The sequence below is a fragment of the Procambarus clarkii genome, chromosome 52 (genome assembly GCF_040958095.1).
Source record: "Procambarus clarkii isolate CNS0578487 chromosome 52, FALCON_Pclarkii_2.0, whole genome shotgun sequence".
NCBI lineage: Eukaryota > Metazoa > Arthropoda > Malacostraca > Decapoda > Cambaridae > Procambarus > Procambarus clarkii.
In genome coordinates, this window is record NC_091201.1 from 21380883 (window position 1) to 21394556 (window position 13674).

The 13674-nt window shown below is 41.7% G+C and overlaps 1 protein-coding gene across 1 annotated transcript in view; it reads left to right on the top strand.

The window, feature by feature from the left end:
• The window catches only part of LOC123763674 (integrin alpha-8), a 293676-nt gene that overhangs the window by 23798 nt on the left and 256204 nt on the right, over nt 1-13674 (top strand). The window contains 4 exon segments of the mRNA XM_069304445.1: nt 6750-6885; nt 8906-8970; nt 9308-9356; nt 10029-10276. Of these exon segments, the coding sequence (XP_069160546.1) occupies nt 6750-6885; nt 8906-8970; nt 9308-9356; nt 10029-10276 (498 nt within the window).

Here is a 13674-nt window from a genome sequence, read left to right on the forward strand (position 1 = left end):
TGATTCGCTCTGATGTTCTTTTTGTCCCCTTACTGTTTCCTTCGCCTCTCCATTGTTCTGCTGCTTGTATCTTTGTGGGGAAATGGTACACCGTTTGTTCTATTTCTCCCCCTGAGTGTCCCACTTTCTCTTCCTGATCTGAAACACCTACTGGGCTCCATGCCGGAGCCTGCGCTCCTGCTGGGTGTCAGGAGTTCGAATTGTCGAATGACGACAATTTCAATTGTCGTCATTCCCTTTCGGGTGATGTTCTGACGAACACCCGAGGTCGCCTTCTTGAGCCGTTTATCCTCTCTTCTTCCCCGTTTCTTCTGAATTCTGGTGAGCCCACGCATTTGGACTCTCGGACTCACACCCTTTCCTGTCTTGATCTTTCTCTTTGCTCGTCTTCTCTTTACTGAGATTTCACGTGGCAGGTTCTTGAGGACCTCCATGGCAGTGACCATTTCCCCATCCTTGTTACCTTTTTCTCTTTTCACCCTCCCCTCTCCTTCCCTAGGTGGCAGTTTGCTAAAGCGGACTGGAACCTATTTACCCTCAGTGCTGCTCTCTCTGACCTCTCCCTTCTGCCTCTCCCTCGCTCTCTCCTCCTTTTTCTTGACACTGTCTTCGAAGCTGCCCTCCTCTCTATTCCTCGCTCTTTCTCTCGGGGTCCACGGAAGTGCGTTCCCTGGTGGAATGCAGACTGCTCACGCTGTCCGCTGTAAGCGTGCAGCCTGGAAGAGACACCGCCGTCGGCAGACGGCCGATTCTTTTCTTTTCTTTCGGAAGGTGAGTGCGGTGGCCCATAGGGCCATCCGTATGGCTAAACGTGAATCTTGGGCATCTTATGTCTCCACCATTACGTCTGAAACTCCTCTGCCACAGATCTATAAGCGAATCCGCAAGAAAGCGGGTAAGTTTGTTCTCGATGTTTCACCGGTCCTTCATCTTCGTGGTACTCTTGTAGCGGATCCGTTGCAGGTCGCTACCGAACTGGGTTACCACTTTTCTTCTGTTAGCTCTGATCTTCATCTTCCCCAATCTTTCCTTCTTCGTAAACGTGTCCTTGAATCTCGTCCATTAGATTTCTGCACTCGTCTTCGACTTCCCTATAACGATCCCTTCTCTCTCTCTCTGAACTTCGTTCCGCCCTGGCCCTCTGCGGTTCTACGGCAGCGGGCTCCGATGGCATTCATTATGAGATGCTTCGCCATCTCCCTACGTGCACGTCTCGGTATTTACTGAGTCTGTATAATCGGATCTGGGAGTCGTCGTTAGTCCCTGAGGACTGGCTCGATGCCGTTGTCCTCCCTGTTCTCAAACCAGGGTCTCTGGGAATATCCCCTAAGGACTTTCACCCTATTGCCCTCACAAGTTGTGTCTGCAAACTCTTTGAACGTATGGTTAACGTTCGTCTGATGTGGTTTCTGGAACACCATCGCCTCCTCTCCCCTTCTCAATTTGGTTTCCGCAAGTGCCGCAGCACAACAGATGTCCTGGTGAACTTGGAGGTCTATATTCGTACTGCTTTTGCTGCGAAGACCTGCGTTGTTGCCGTCCTTTTTGACCTGGAAAAGGCCTACGACACCACTTGGCAATATCATATTCTATCCCAGCTTCATTCTTTTGGCCTTCGTGGTCATCTCCCTCTCTTTCTCCGCAGCTTCCTCTCTCGTCGTTCCTTTCGGGTGCACCTTGGTACCGCTCTCTGCCTCTTTTCAACAATACGAAGGTGTGTCCCAGGGTAGTGTTCTGAGCACTACTTTTTCTGGTTGCCCTCAATGGTCTTCTTTCCTCTCTTCCTTCAGGGATCTTCTCCGCTCTCTATGTCGACGATCTTACCCTTTGCTGTCAGGGTCATGATTCGCCTCTCCTTCAACACTGGCTTTAACTTGAGATTGATGCCGTGTCGTCTTCGGTCACCGATCACGGCTTCCAGTTCTCTACTACTAAGACTTGTGCCATGACTTTTACTCGGAAACGGGTCATTCTTCGGCCTCTTTGTCACTTTATGGTCATCTCCTTGAGTACAAAGATTCCGCGAAGCTTTTGGGGTTATTCTTTGACACTCGTTTGTCTTGGTCTCCCCAAATCTCTTACCTCCGTGTTGAGTGCTCTATGGCCCTTACCCTCCGGGTATTGTCCTATACTTCTTGGGGAGCGGATAGGCGCATTCTCCTTGCTTTACATTCCTCTCTCGTCCTGTTTAAGCTCGATTATGGTTGCCCTGCTTACTCGTCTGCTTCTCCTTCTACTCTTCGCCGTCTTGATACTTTGCACCTTACTGGGTTGCGCCTCGGTTCTGGTGCTTTTCGTTCGACTCCTGTCCTCAGCTTGTATGTTGACACTGGCTTCCTATCTCTCCAGTACCGCCGTGATCGCTACTGTCTTCACTATCTTGCGCTGTCCTTGCAACATCCTTTATCTCGCCTCTGTCGTGCTCTAACTTTTACCCCTCCTGCGGTTCCTGTTCCTCTTCACCACCTCCCTCTTTCTGTCCGGTTGTCTCGCTTACAGGATTCTCTTTCCATTCGTATTTCTAATATTTCTCCTCGTGTTGTTCCTTCTTTGCTCTCGTGGAGAGTCCCCCTTCCACAGTTTTGTACATCCTTGATCCGCCTCCCCAAAGCTTTTACCCCTCCTTCGGTTCTAAAATGCCTTTTCCTTGAGCGCTTTTCTTCTCATTCCCACTCCGTTTCCGTCTTCACCGATGGGTCTAAGTCTCTGGACGGTATTGGCTACTCTGTTGTTTTTCCTGATCACACTTATGTGTCGCTTACCTCCGGAGACTAGCATCTTCACAGCGGAGCTTTATACTATTCTCTATGCTCTTCGTCTCCTGCTCTCTCGTTGTCAATCTTTCTTTGTGGTTGTTGTTAACTCTCATAGTGCCCTCATGGCTCTCGGGTCCTTTAATCCGGTTCATCCAGTAGTTGTCGAGATCCAGCATTGGCTGTTTCTTGTTCACAGTAAATTTAAGTCGGTTGAGTTTTGTTGGATTCCCAGCCATATTGGTGTCTCTATAAATGAGCATGCTGATGCTGCCTCCAGGGAAGCTGTCCGCTCTTGTCCCATCTCTCGTAAAGGTATTCCATATTCCGACTTTTACCCGGTTATCCATTCCCCCATTCTTACCTGTTGGCAGGCTTGTTGGTCATCTGTTACTGGTAACAAACTACGTTCTTTTAAAAGTTGTGTGTCCTCGTGGCCGTCTTCCTACCTTTGTAACCGGCGATGAGAAACGGCTTTGGCTAGGTAGCGTATTGGCCATACTCGCTTAACTCATGGTCACTTGATGGAGCGCCGCCCTGCTCCTTATTGTCCTAATTGCATTGTCCTTCTTACGGTCGTGCATATCCTTGTTGAATGTCCTGATTTCCGGGACGAGCGTGTGTCTTGTTTTTCGACCTTCCCCCGCGGTCGCTTGTCTCTCGATAGTATTCTTGGTAACTCAGATATTTTTTTTTATCATTCGCCTTATGCGTTTCTGTTCTCGTATTGGCATCCTTGGTGATATTTAGCGCCCTCTGATTATCCCGCACATTTGATGGTGCTACATAGCCTTCCCGGTTTGGTGCCTTCTTTTTGATAATTACTTACTTACTTCATGAGCTTGCAAATGTTTGATATCAAGCTGATCGGACGGTAGTCTTCTGCCGAGCTCTCGCTGCCTTATTTGAAAATAAGGTAGAAAATAGAGGTAACATGAGCATATTTCCAATCCAGAGGAACTATCCCTTGGTCCAAGGAATTTCTGAAAAGAACTCTGTGGTATGCATGGTGCATTTGTCAGTTTTTTTATTTTGGATTGAAATCCATCCACACCTGGGGCTTTTGAGTCTGTTTGTCAATGCTCTTCCTGATTGTGCCGCGTGTAATGTATATCCCTTAATTCATTCTCTTCACCTCCTTCAAACATTTGTGTGGGTGATGGACTTAATTATTCCGTGGATGTGATAATGACACATCCTCCCGCATAACAACATTTCTTTTATTGTACAGTATACCATAAGTTTTTTTTTAACATCTCACATAGATTATATTTACTGTTCATTTAGTAATAAGTACTAAATGTTTGTGAAAAACATTTAAAGTACTAAAGTACTTAACTACTAAAGTGTGCTTATTACCAAATGACAAGATATACCCATATTATACCTTTACCTGAATACAGTTGCTTCATTTTATGTCCATCCCCATGTACCTGCAATTTACCTCTTCTTATGTACTTTGTATGCTTTTATATGAATAAAGTATTATTATTATTATTATTATTATTATTATTATTGAGGATAAAAATTCACACTTTTGTATTTGTGAATTTTATGTAAATATTTCACCAAGTCTTCTCCACTCTCCTGAGTGGTTTGTCAAGGCCCAAGTATATGGGTTAGGACAAGACTTACATCTTAAAGACTAATCTTGATTACTTGTTGAGATATAAGTCTTGCCCTAACCACACACTCAGTCCTTGATAAAGCACTCTGGAGAGTGCAAAAGACGGTGTAAATCTTTACATAAAATTTACAAATACAAAAGTGTGCGTTTTTATTCTGCTATGTCTGAGAAGACATTACCATTACTTATTATTATTGTTATTATTATTATTATTATTAGTAGTAGTAGTAGAAGTAGTATTATAATGCACATCCTTTGCCATTAAGACATCCTCCTCCATAATGACGCATCTTCCATTCGTAACAACACATCCTCCCCGATAATAACATATCCTCCCAATAATTACATATCATTCCCATAATGACATCCTTCCCTCTAATGGTATATTATCCCCCATAACAACATATCCTGCCCATAATGACATATTTTACCCATAACAACACATCCTCTCCCATTCACCAGGTGTAGAGCAAGACCTCAATAATAAGTACAGTGTGAAACATGTAATGATGCAGGCAGTCTGATATGTGTTGGTGCTATATGCCAATGTCATGTAAATTACCTAAGTGTAATTATTTAAGTGTAATTACCTAAGTGTAGTTACAGAATGAGAGCTACGCTCATAGTGTCCCGTTTTCCCAGTACTCTGTCATATAACGTTCTGAAACTACTCACAGTTGCGGCCTCCACCACCTTCTCACCTAACTTGACCCAACCGTCTACCACTTTGCGAAAGTTATTTTTTATATTTCTTCGGCAGCTTTGTCTAGTTAGTTTAAATCTATGACCTCTTGTTCTTGAAATTCCAGGTCTCGGAAATTCTTCTCTATCAATTTAATCAATTTTTGTTAAAATTTTGTATGTTGTGATCATATCGCTTCTTTTTCGTCTATCTTCTAGTTTTGGCATATTTATTGCCTCTATCCTCTCCTTGTAGCTCATGTCCTTCAGTTCCTGGAGCCATTCAGTTGCACGTCTTTGCACATTTCCAGTACAGTAGTATGATGCATACAGTTTGATACATGTTGGTGCTATGTGCCATGTGATGAATTCAGTTATACAGTATGATACGTAATAATATAATAATTTTAATTCAAAAGAATATGTGCGCAAAGAACATAAGTGTAATATACGATTGTAAGGACACGAGTTGCACATACTAATGAAGCCACTGTAACTCAAAGTGTTTCGAGCAAAACTTAAAATAATAAAAAAAACAATTTGACTAAAGGTGTGAGAGGGTAAAACAATACTAGAAGAGAAGTAAGATAACAAGATGATTACGTTCATGGAAAATAACAAATGGAAACAAAGAAAGGCGATACCTAAGGATGACAGGCAGAGACTATTACATTATGGAGGTATATTATGTGTTGCGCTATGTGCCATGTGATGTGAATTGTGATACATATTGGTGTTTTGTGCCATATATAATATATAGCACGATGCATGCAGTGTCATGTGTCAGCCCATCCTCCTGTTTAGTTAGTAATTACAGAAACGATGAGGATCATAGTACATATATGACGTAATGGACACTTGGAAAGTAGAAATTGTTAGTGTTGAATTTGGACAAACCAGAAATAGCTTTGTACTTATGTTGCAAAGACAACCTGAACTATGTAATGTAAATTACCTAAGTGTAACTACTTAAGCGTAGTTAAAGGGTGAGAGCTATGGTCATGGTGTCCTGTCTTCTCAGTACTCTGTCATTTATAACGCTTTGAACTACTGACGGTTTTGACTTCCGTCACATTCTCACTTAACTTGATTCAATCATTTACCGCTCTGTTTGCAAAGTAAACTTTCTAACTTTTTGGCACTATTGTTTGCATACTTTGAATCTATGACCTCTTGTTCTTGATGATGCAGGTTTCAAAATTTCTTTGTCAATTCTGTTGATTGCTGTCACTATTTTGTATGTAGCGATCAAATCTCTTCTTTTTCTTCTATCTTCTAGCTTAATATATTTAACCCATTTAGTCTTTCCTCATAGTCCTTGTTTTTCAGTCATAGAGGCCATTTAGTTGCATGTTATTGTACCTTTTCCAGTTTATTGATGTGTTTCTTGAGAAGTGTTATGTTCAGTGTGATGCATGCAGTGTGCTACATGTAGTGTACTACATGTACTACATACATGAAGTGTGCCATGATAGCACAAAATGTGTACAGTAGCATTGCATGTTCTGTTTATTGCTGTCACTATTTTGTATGTAGTGATCAATTCTCTTCTTTTTCTTCTATCTTCTGGCAGCAATACTGAGGCAGGATTAGGATATTTTATGCAAATGAGTGTATGGAACAAAAATCATTATTAATTTTTAGCATTCAATAACTAGTAATACTTTATACTTGGTGTTGCATTCCAGGTGTGTGCTCCTCGGTGGCACGCGTATGAGCCGAAGGGAAGCATGCTCATAGACTTGCCACTTGGGATATGTTTCGCTAAGAAGGGACATGCATCAGAGTTTGAGGCATTCTCACCACCCTATGACTGGTCAAAAGGTACAATCTGTTCACATTCATAACAACTGTCTATGTTGCATCATGTTACCATTTGTAAATTAAATGTTTCCTCATGCGTAACTGTCAGTGAGGACCTGAGCTACTGTCAACATTCCTCACCACTCTATGCCCATGTGAGGTGACTCCTGGTTCAACCTTGACAACGATCAGATGTTTAGACATCTGCTCTGCCTGGGGACCACCTGAACATGTGATGCAATTTTACCCACTAGATCTCAGTTCTGCCATCAGGAATTCTTCAACACCCTGGATAGATCCAATGCCTGGAGGACTTTGGCAGGGAAATGGTGTCTGGTTCTGGCATTGCTGAGAGGTACTGGAAGTTGGCGGGTCTTGGTGGGCTCCAGGTGTGCCCGTGGGGTGTGGTGGCCAGCTGGTTCTTGCTTTGCCAGGCACTGAAAGATGTGTTCGCATATTTGTCATTTTGGGAACAAGTTTAGGAGGGGCCATTGTGTTTGTTGCAAATTTAACTACCAGATGTTTTCTGTGTTGGGGGGTCTCACCCTGCCCTCCTGAGGGACTTCTGGGGCTCCTCAAACAACTGGATACTAATGTTTTATCTGCTGCAAATTGCATTTGTTTCTGTCAACAGGCAACATGTAAATAACTGTAGGGCTTTACATTTTATCCTCCAAAGTAATATCAGGTCACATTCAGCACCATTGTCATCAAGGCACTTAAACAACTACAACCCATTTGAATGGAGGTGAATGACTGGATGTGAGTGAGTGGAGTGAAAGGGGTGGTGTGTGAGGTAAGTGGGATGAGATAAAGGAAGGATAATAAGGTGAGTTAGGTGAGAGGAAGAGGATGGGATGAGGTGAGGTGAAGGATCAGGACAAGGTGAGGGAGGATGGATTAGGTGGGACAAGATGAAGAGGGAGGAGGGATTAAGTGAGGGAGAAAGGAGGTTGGGAGTGTGCATCTAGCTGGCAATCTTCCCATGCATACATTTGCTCCAAGAAATACAGTATTACTAGAGAGAACTATGGGTTTTGTGTGTTAAGTATAGTACTCTTAATAAATACTAATTTAAATATTTATTACTACAGGACCTGTTTTTAATTAGAGAAATACAGTATTACTTGCTTAGTAATTAAGATTTAGTACGTTTACGTAGCTGCCTCACATAAATCAAAATTTAAAAAACACTATTTTTACTGAAAATATAGTGTGTATGCACTTGAAATGAAGTGCCAGGTGACAAATTCTGTAATTATACAAAATAAAGCTGTGTACAATATACCCATATGGAATTATTTACAACAAATTAATTGAATTAAACAGGGGTCCTGGTAGTACAGTCAGGTTTGTTCATGGATCACAATCGAGAATTCTGGGTTCGAATCCTTGGCAAGACAGAAATGTTGGGCGCATTTCCTATCACCTAATGCCCATGTTTACCTAACAGTAAGTAGGTACCCAGGAGTGAGTCAGCTTGTTGTGGGAGGTCATCCTGGGAGGACGGGGGATACAAAGCCTTGGGGAAGACCTTGTATAAGACCAACATGTATATATACAGTACATTCTGGATGCATATATCTACTGTACATGCATAACACAATGAATTATGAATAATGCAGAACTCGTGGCGCAGCAGTAAAGCACTCGCCCGACGCATCGCGAGCGCATTGGCCTGTGTTCGTATCCTGGCCGGGGAGGATTAACTGGGTGCCAATCCTTAACTCTGTTCACCCAGCAGTGAATGAGTACCTGGTTGTTAAACGGTTTGGTGGGTTGTATTCTGGGGAAAATTAGGATTAAGGGCCTGCCCGAAATGCTATGCATGCTAGGGGCTGTACAAGAATATAAGAATTCTTGTATATATATATATAAAATACAAAAATAAATATCAGGCTAAATACATGATATATATTTAAATTTGTCTAATGTATTATTTTTAATGCAAAATATTGATTATTATTATAAGCCTATGAGTAACAGCAAATAATTTTATGTACCAAAAATATTATACTACAAGCTATTTTTATTTCAACAGTGTCATTACTGAGTTACTTGACGGATGGTTCGTGTCAGTTTGGTCTGAGTGTCGCTCACGTCAAGGTAAGGCATCTTAGGCTGTAACACTCTCACAAATAGGATATTAAATTCTGGTTAATGAGAATACTGTACTGTCTGTCAAATATACCTTACAAATATGTATAGAGATAACGCGTCTCAAACTACAGCTAATCGTTAACAAAATAAGTAAACCTATAATACAGATTATTTATTTAAATTTAAATTAATTTTTAGCTGCACATGAACTTTAATACAATTTTTATTACAAAGTACTGTAGCTTAAAATTCACAAGCTGTTTCATATAATTAGCTGAAGCATCAATACAATTGACATTTAATGTTTATAAATAAAATACATATTTTGTATCTTGATTTTCAGGATCAAAGTTCTTTCATATTTGGATCTCCTGGATGCTTGAACTGGCAAGGTAAATGTCAATTTCAGTACAGAGTTAATATGAATACATGAGAGCAGTAAATTAGACAATCTTCATAACTAAGTCCTTTAATCAATCGAGTTAGCTTCATTTTCTTTTACTTTACAGTAAATAAAGTCATGGGAATAAAAAATTAGATATATAGTATATACAAGCAGACTCAAGGTTACTGGAAAAAGTTCCACCTATATGACAGATCTTCTTTCATAGACATGATGGCCAGCAAGGACCAATAGCCCACTCATATTGCAGAGATCAGACGTACTGGCAAATTACTTCTTTCATGAATTTGGATACAAAACTCTAGTTCCAGTGATATAGGAAGGTCAATCCTTCATTTATGTGAATATATGAGATTCAGTTAAGTTTATTTGACAAGCTGATGAGAGCCCTCAAAGACTAAATTCTTGAAACTTGCTTAAAAAGAATATGAAACTAAAGTGCATTATCAGCGGCAGTTAAACTGCACCTGTGTGATTCTTAGCAGACCTCTCCACACCTTACTGTACCTGTACGATACATTAGGTTTAAAAAGTATACAGTGCAAAAAGGCACTGAGCTTCCAAGATTTAAATTGACATATGATGTTAAGATATTTAAATTTTACCAATTCGAGTGTAATGATAGTTGTTATTTCTTATGTTTACTCTCTATACCTCACAGGTGATGCTTGGGAGATTGATTTAAACCAACCCGTGACAAACATCACGTCCCTGCACCGTGTCAACCAGCTGTCTCCCAGTGATGTGGACCTGGGCTACCGTACGGGCTCTAATATAAACTTCACTGTGGCTAATCTATATCTTGGCTACAGTGTGGCAAGCATCAATTACAGAGGTGTCGCTGCCATAGTCTCTTCAATGCCTCGGACTATAAGCACCAGGAATCTTATTGTTGAGGATGAATACCGGGTACACATTCATAATGTCTTGTAATATAATTCTTGAATATAGCCTTTAATATGTATAATTCATGTGTTACTAGAGTTAAATCAATATCTGTCTTATCAATATGTGGGTGTTGAGGTTATGCGTTACCTGGCAGTTCCATATGTGTGTTACTAGAGTTAAAGATTTAACAGGCTGATTTGCATGTGTTACTTGGGTAATTGCTCTACATAATGAATTATGGTATCTACTCTCTCCTAATGTTCTCTGGTAACTACTCTCTACATAATGTTTTTGGTAATGACTCTCTACATAATGTTTGCTAGTAACTAGCGAACAATTGGGCCGAACAGCCTGGTTGACTAGACCACCAACCAGGAGGCCTGGTTAGAGGGAAGTTGAGTTTCAGAATCATGGAAAGATAGACAAGTATGCTCTTTACATAATGTTCTCCGGGAAGTACTTTACATAATGTTCTAGAAGCAGCTCTGTGCATAGTGTACTGTGGAAATCACAAGAAAGTAAATAAGGAAGTTTTTAAGTCCATACACACTGCCTATGTGAAACTATTACTTGAGTATGCAGCACCAGCATGGAACCCAGACCTTGAGAAACATAGACAGAGACTTGATGAAGTTCAGAGATTTGCAACCTGATTATTTCCAGAATTATGAGGCCTCGGCTATGAGGACCGGTTGAGAGAATTCACTCTCACAACCTTAGAACAGAGAAGAAACAGAGGGAATATGAAAACTACAGGTACATACAAAATCTCGAGGGGGGATAGACAAAGTGGATAAATGAAACCTATTTAAATGAAAAAGAGGTAAGGAAAAGGGACATCAATGAAAGATGGACATGCAAATGAATTGAAGATTTGTACGGAAATTTTCATTCCCTGTACATGTAGTTGACAAGTGGAATGCATTCAAGGAAGAGGTTGTTGAAGCCAATTTCATCCAAAACTTAATAAACATTATGAAAAACGTTTATGTTGAGAGGTAATTAGCATAACGGGTATAAATGCCTAGGTTGAAGGACATAAAGAACTAATCACTGACAAGTAAGCATTGATAGGTAAAGGTAACTGCTCTCTACATAAAGTAACCTGGTACTGTAAACTCTACATGATTTGCTAAGTTAAATAACATAAGTCTAATATAAGTCTATATAAGGTTATCTTTTTCTAATTGGAAGCATAAATGTAATAAGTAATTCATTCCTGCATGTGCAATACTGGTTATAATTAGCAAGCAGATGTGTTAAGCAAGAAGGGAAAGGAATGGAACTATCAGGAGAAAGCGCCAATCTATTTCGACTACAGTATAGCACTTGGAAGGCGTCATGATAAGGATTTTGGGATGGGACGGGTGAAAGGAATAATAATTTTTAAGAGTTTTAGGAAAGGTGACGGAAGTACAATCACTGGTATAACAAAATTTTTAAACAGTTTGGGGTATTACAGTGGAATTCATCAAAATGGTGAATATATTTAAAGACAAATTAATTATTAAAAAATATCCTGCCACTATTATTCCCCACCACAATATCATAATTAGTATGCAAGGGATAAAACGGACAAGGTACTTAACTGAACTTCAGGAACTGATATGTCATCTCCGTAATAATCCATAAGTTATATTTCTCATTGATATATCTTATCTTTTTTAGTTTTAAAAATGATTCCCAACACACTAAATACACAACCAAATGGCTTAACATTCATAGACCAACATTTAGACCAACATTCATCCTTCCCTTTTCTAAGGTTTTTATCTTCTGAGGAAATTAGATTAATCAGTTTTTAAAGGAACCAATCCCAGCACTTATACACTTCAAATACACAAAGAAATCACACAAACATGATACATGACAGAGAAAATCAATTGGAGCCATAAGGAAATTCGAGCCCTCGACCTGGGAATACCCAATTCCCGCTCATTACCTCTGGACCACGACATAGCATAATATATGTAACCTCATTTTTCCTTCTTGAGGGCCCTGTAGGCCATCTAATGACCTGCAGAATACAACAAACACTTGTCTATCGCCATCGCCCATGTACCTATTTACTACTAGGTGTCCAGATACATCAAGAAAAAGGAAACGTGCCCAATTGTTCCTGTCATGCCCAGGGATTAAACCCAGCTCCATCAATAGTGAATCAAGCATGTAAACAACTGTGATACAGGAATTTAAGTTGTTGGGCAGCGTTTTAGTGTTAAGTGGTGATACCATTCTTTTTTCCTTAAAGACTGGCTGGAGTGATATCTGCATATTTTACTTAGTAATAAACCCATCTACCCGCTGGGTCGGGTTTGGCTTTGTCGGCTGTTCAGGTTCCTTCGAGGACGTCCTTCTACCTCTCTCGCGCGATCACTGGGTTCAGCATCCAGGGGCCTTGCATCGGCTACTACATCGCCGGCTTCGTTTTTTTTTTTTTCAGGGTTCAGTGCCTTGGCGCCTACCCGAGCCCTCGCTGGATGTGTTCACGGACACGTCATCTCTGGGCTCCCTTTGTGACCAGTGCCTTGCAAGCTGGCCAGGGGCGGGGGGGGTCCGTCCTTCCGTCGGGCCCACAGCACAGTGCAAGAGTTCGCGGCTGTGTGGATGTCACTTCGGAGGGTTCGTGTCGCTCGTGGATCGACGATCAGGCTCCATTCGGATTGCTACCAAGTGGTTCATTGCCTGAACAGTGAGGGTTTGGTACGGTCCTCGGCTCTTTGGTGCTGGTCGCTTCAGGGGACTCGTCTGTTGAGTTCTCTGAGTTTGGCTCTCATGGCAGTTCCCATTCGGAGGGTGTCCAACGTCCTGGCGGACGGCCTGTCATGGTTCATTCCCGTCCACGGAATGGATGGTCGACGCCGACTCGTTCAGTTGGCTCAGCCGGACGAATGGGCTCCCAGAGGTAGACCTCTTTGCATCGGCGTGGTTACGGCGTTGCCTGATTTGTGACGCCCTTTCCCGACTGCGAGGCCGTTGGGGTCGATGTCTTCAGGCAGGGCTGGTCGAGGTAGGGTTACCTGTGTCACTTCCTACTGGTTCTGCTATTGCTCCATGTCCTGGCTCGCTTGGAGACTTACCAGGGAAGAGTTGTCCTCTTGGCCCCTTGGTGGCTGGCCCAACCTTGGTTTCTGGCGCTACTTGTTTGGTGTCCGAACCCAGGGTTCTTTCCGCGGCTCCACCTCTTTCAGGAGGTCGGTACGGTTAGTTACGTGGCTGGTTCGATCTTCTCCTCGAAACTTCGTGTCTGGTCCTTTTGACTCGTCTATCACAATTTGTATGGTGATCAGGTGGATTCGTTAATGGTGTCCCACCTGCTTCATCTCTGCAACAGTACGTAGTTTTCTGTCGGTCCTTCCGTTATTTCTTGTCCTTTCACAGGCGTGCTACGTCTCTGATCAGGTTGTTTTGCCCTTCCT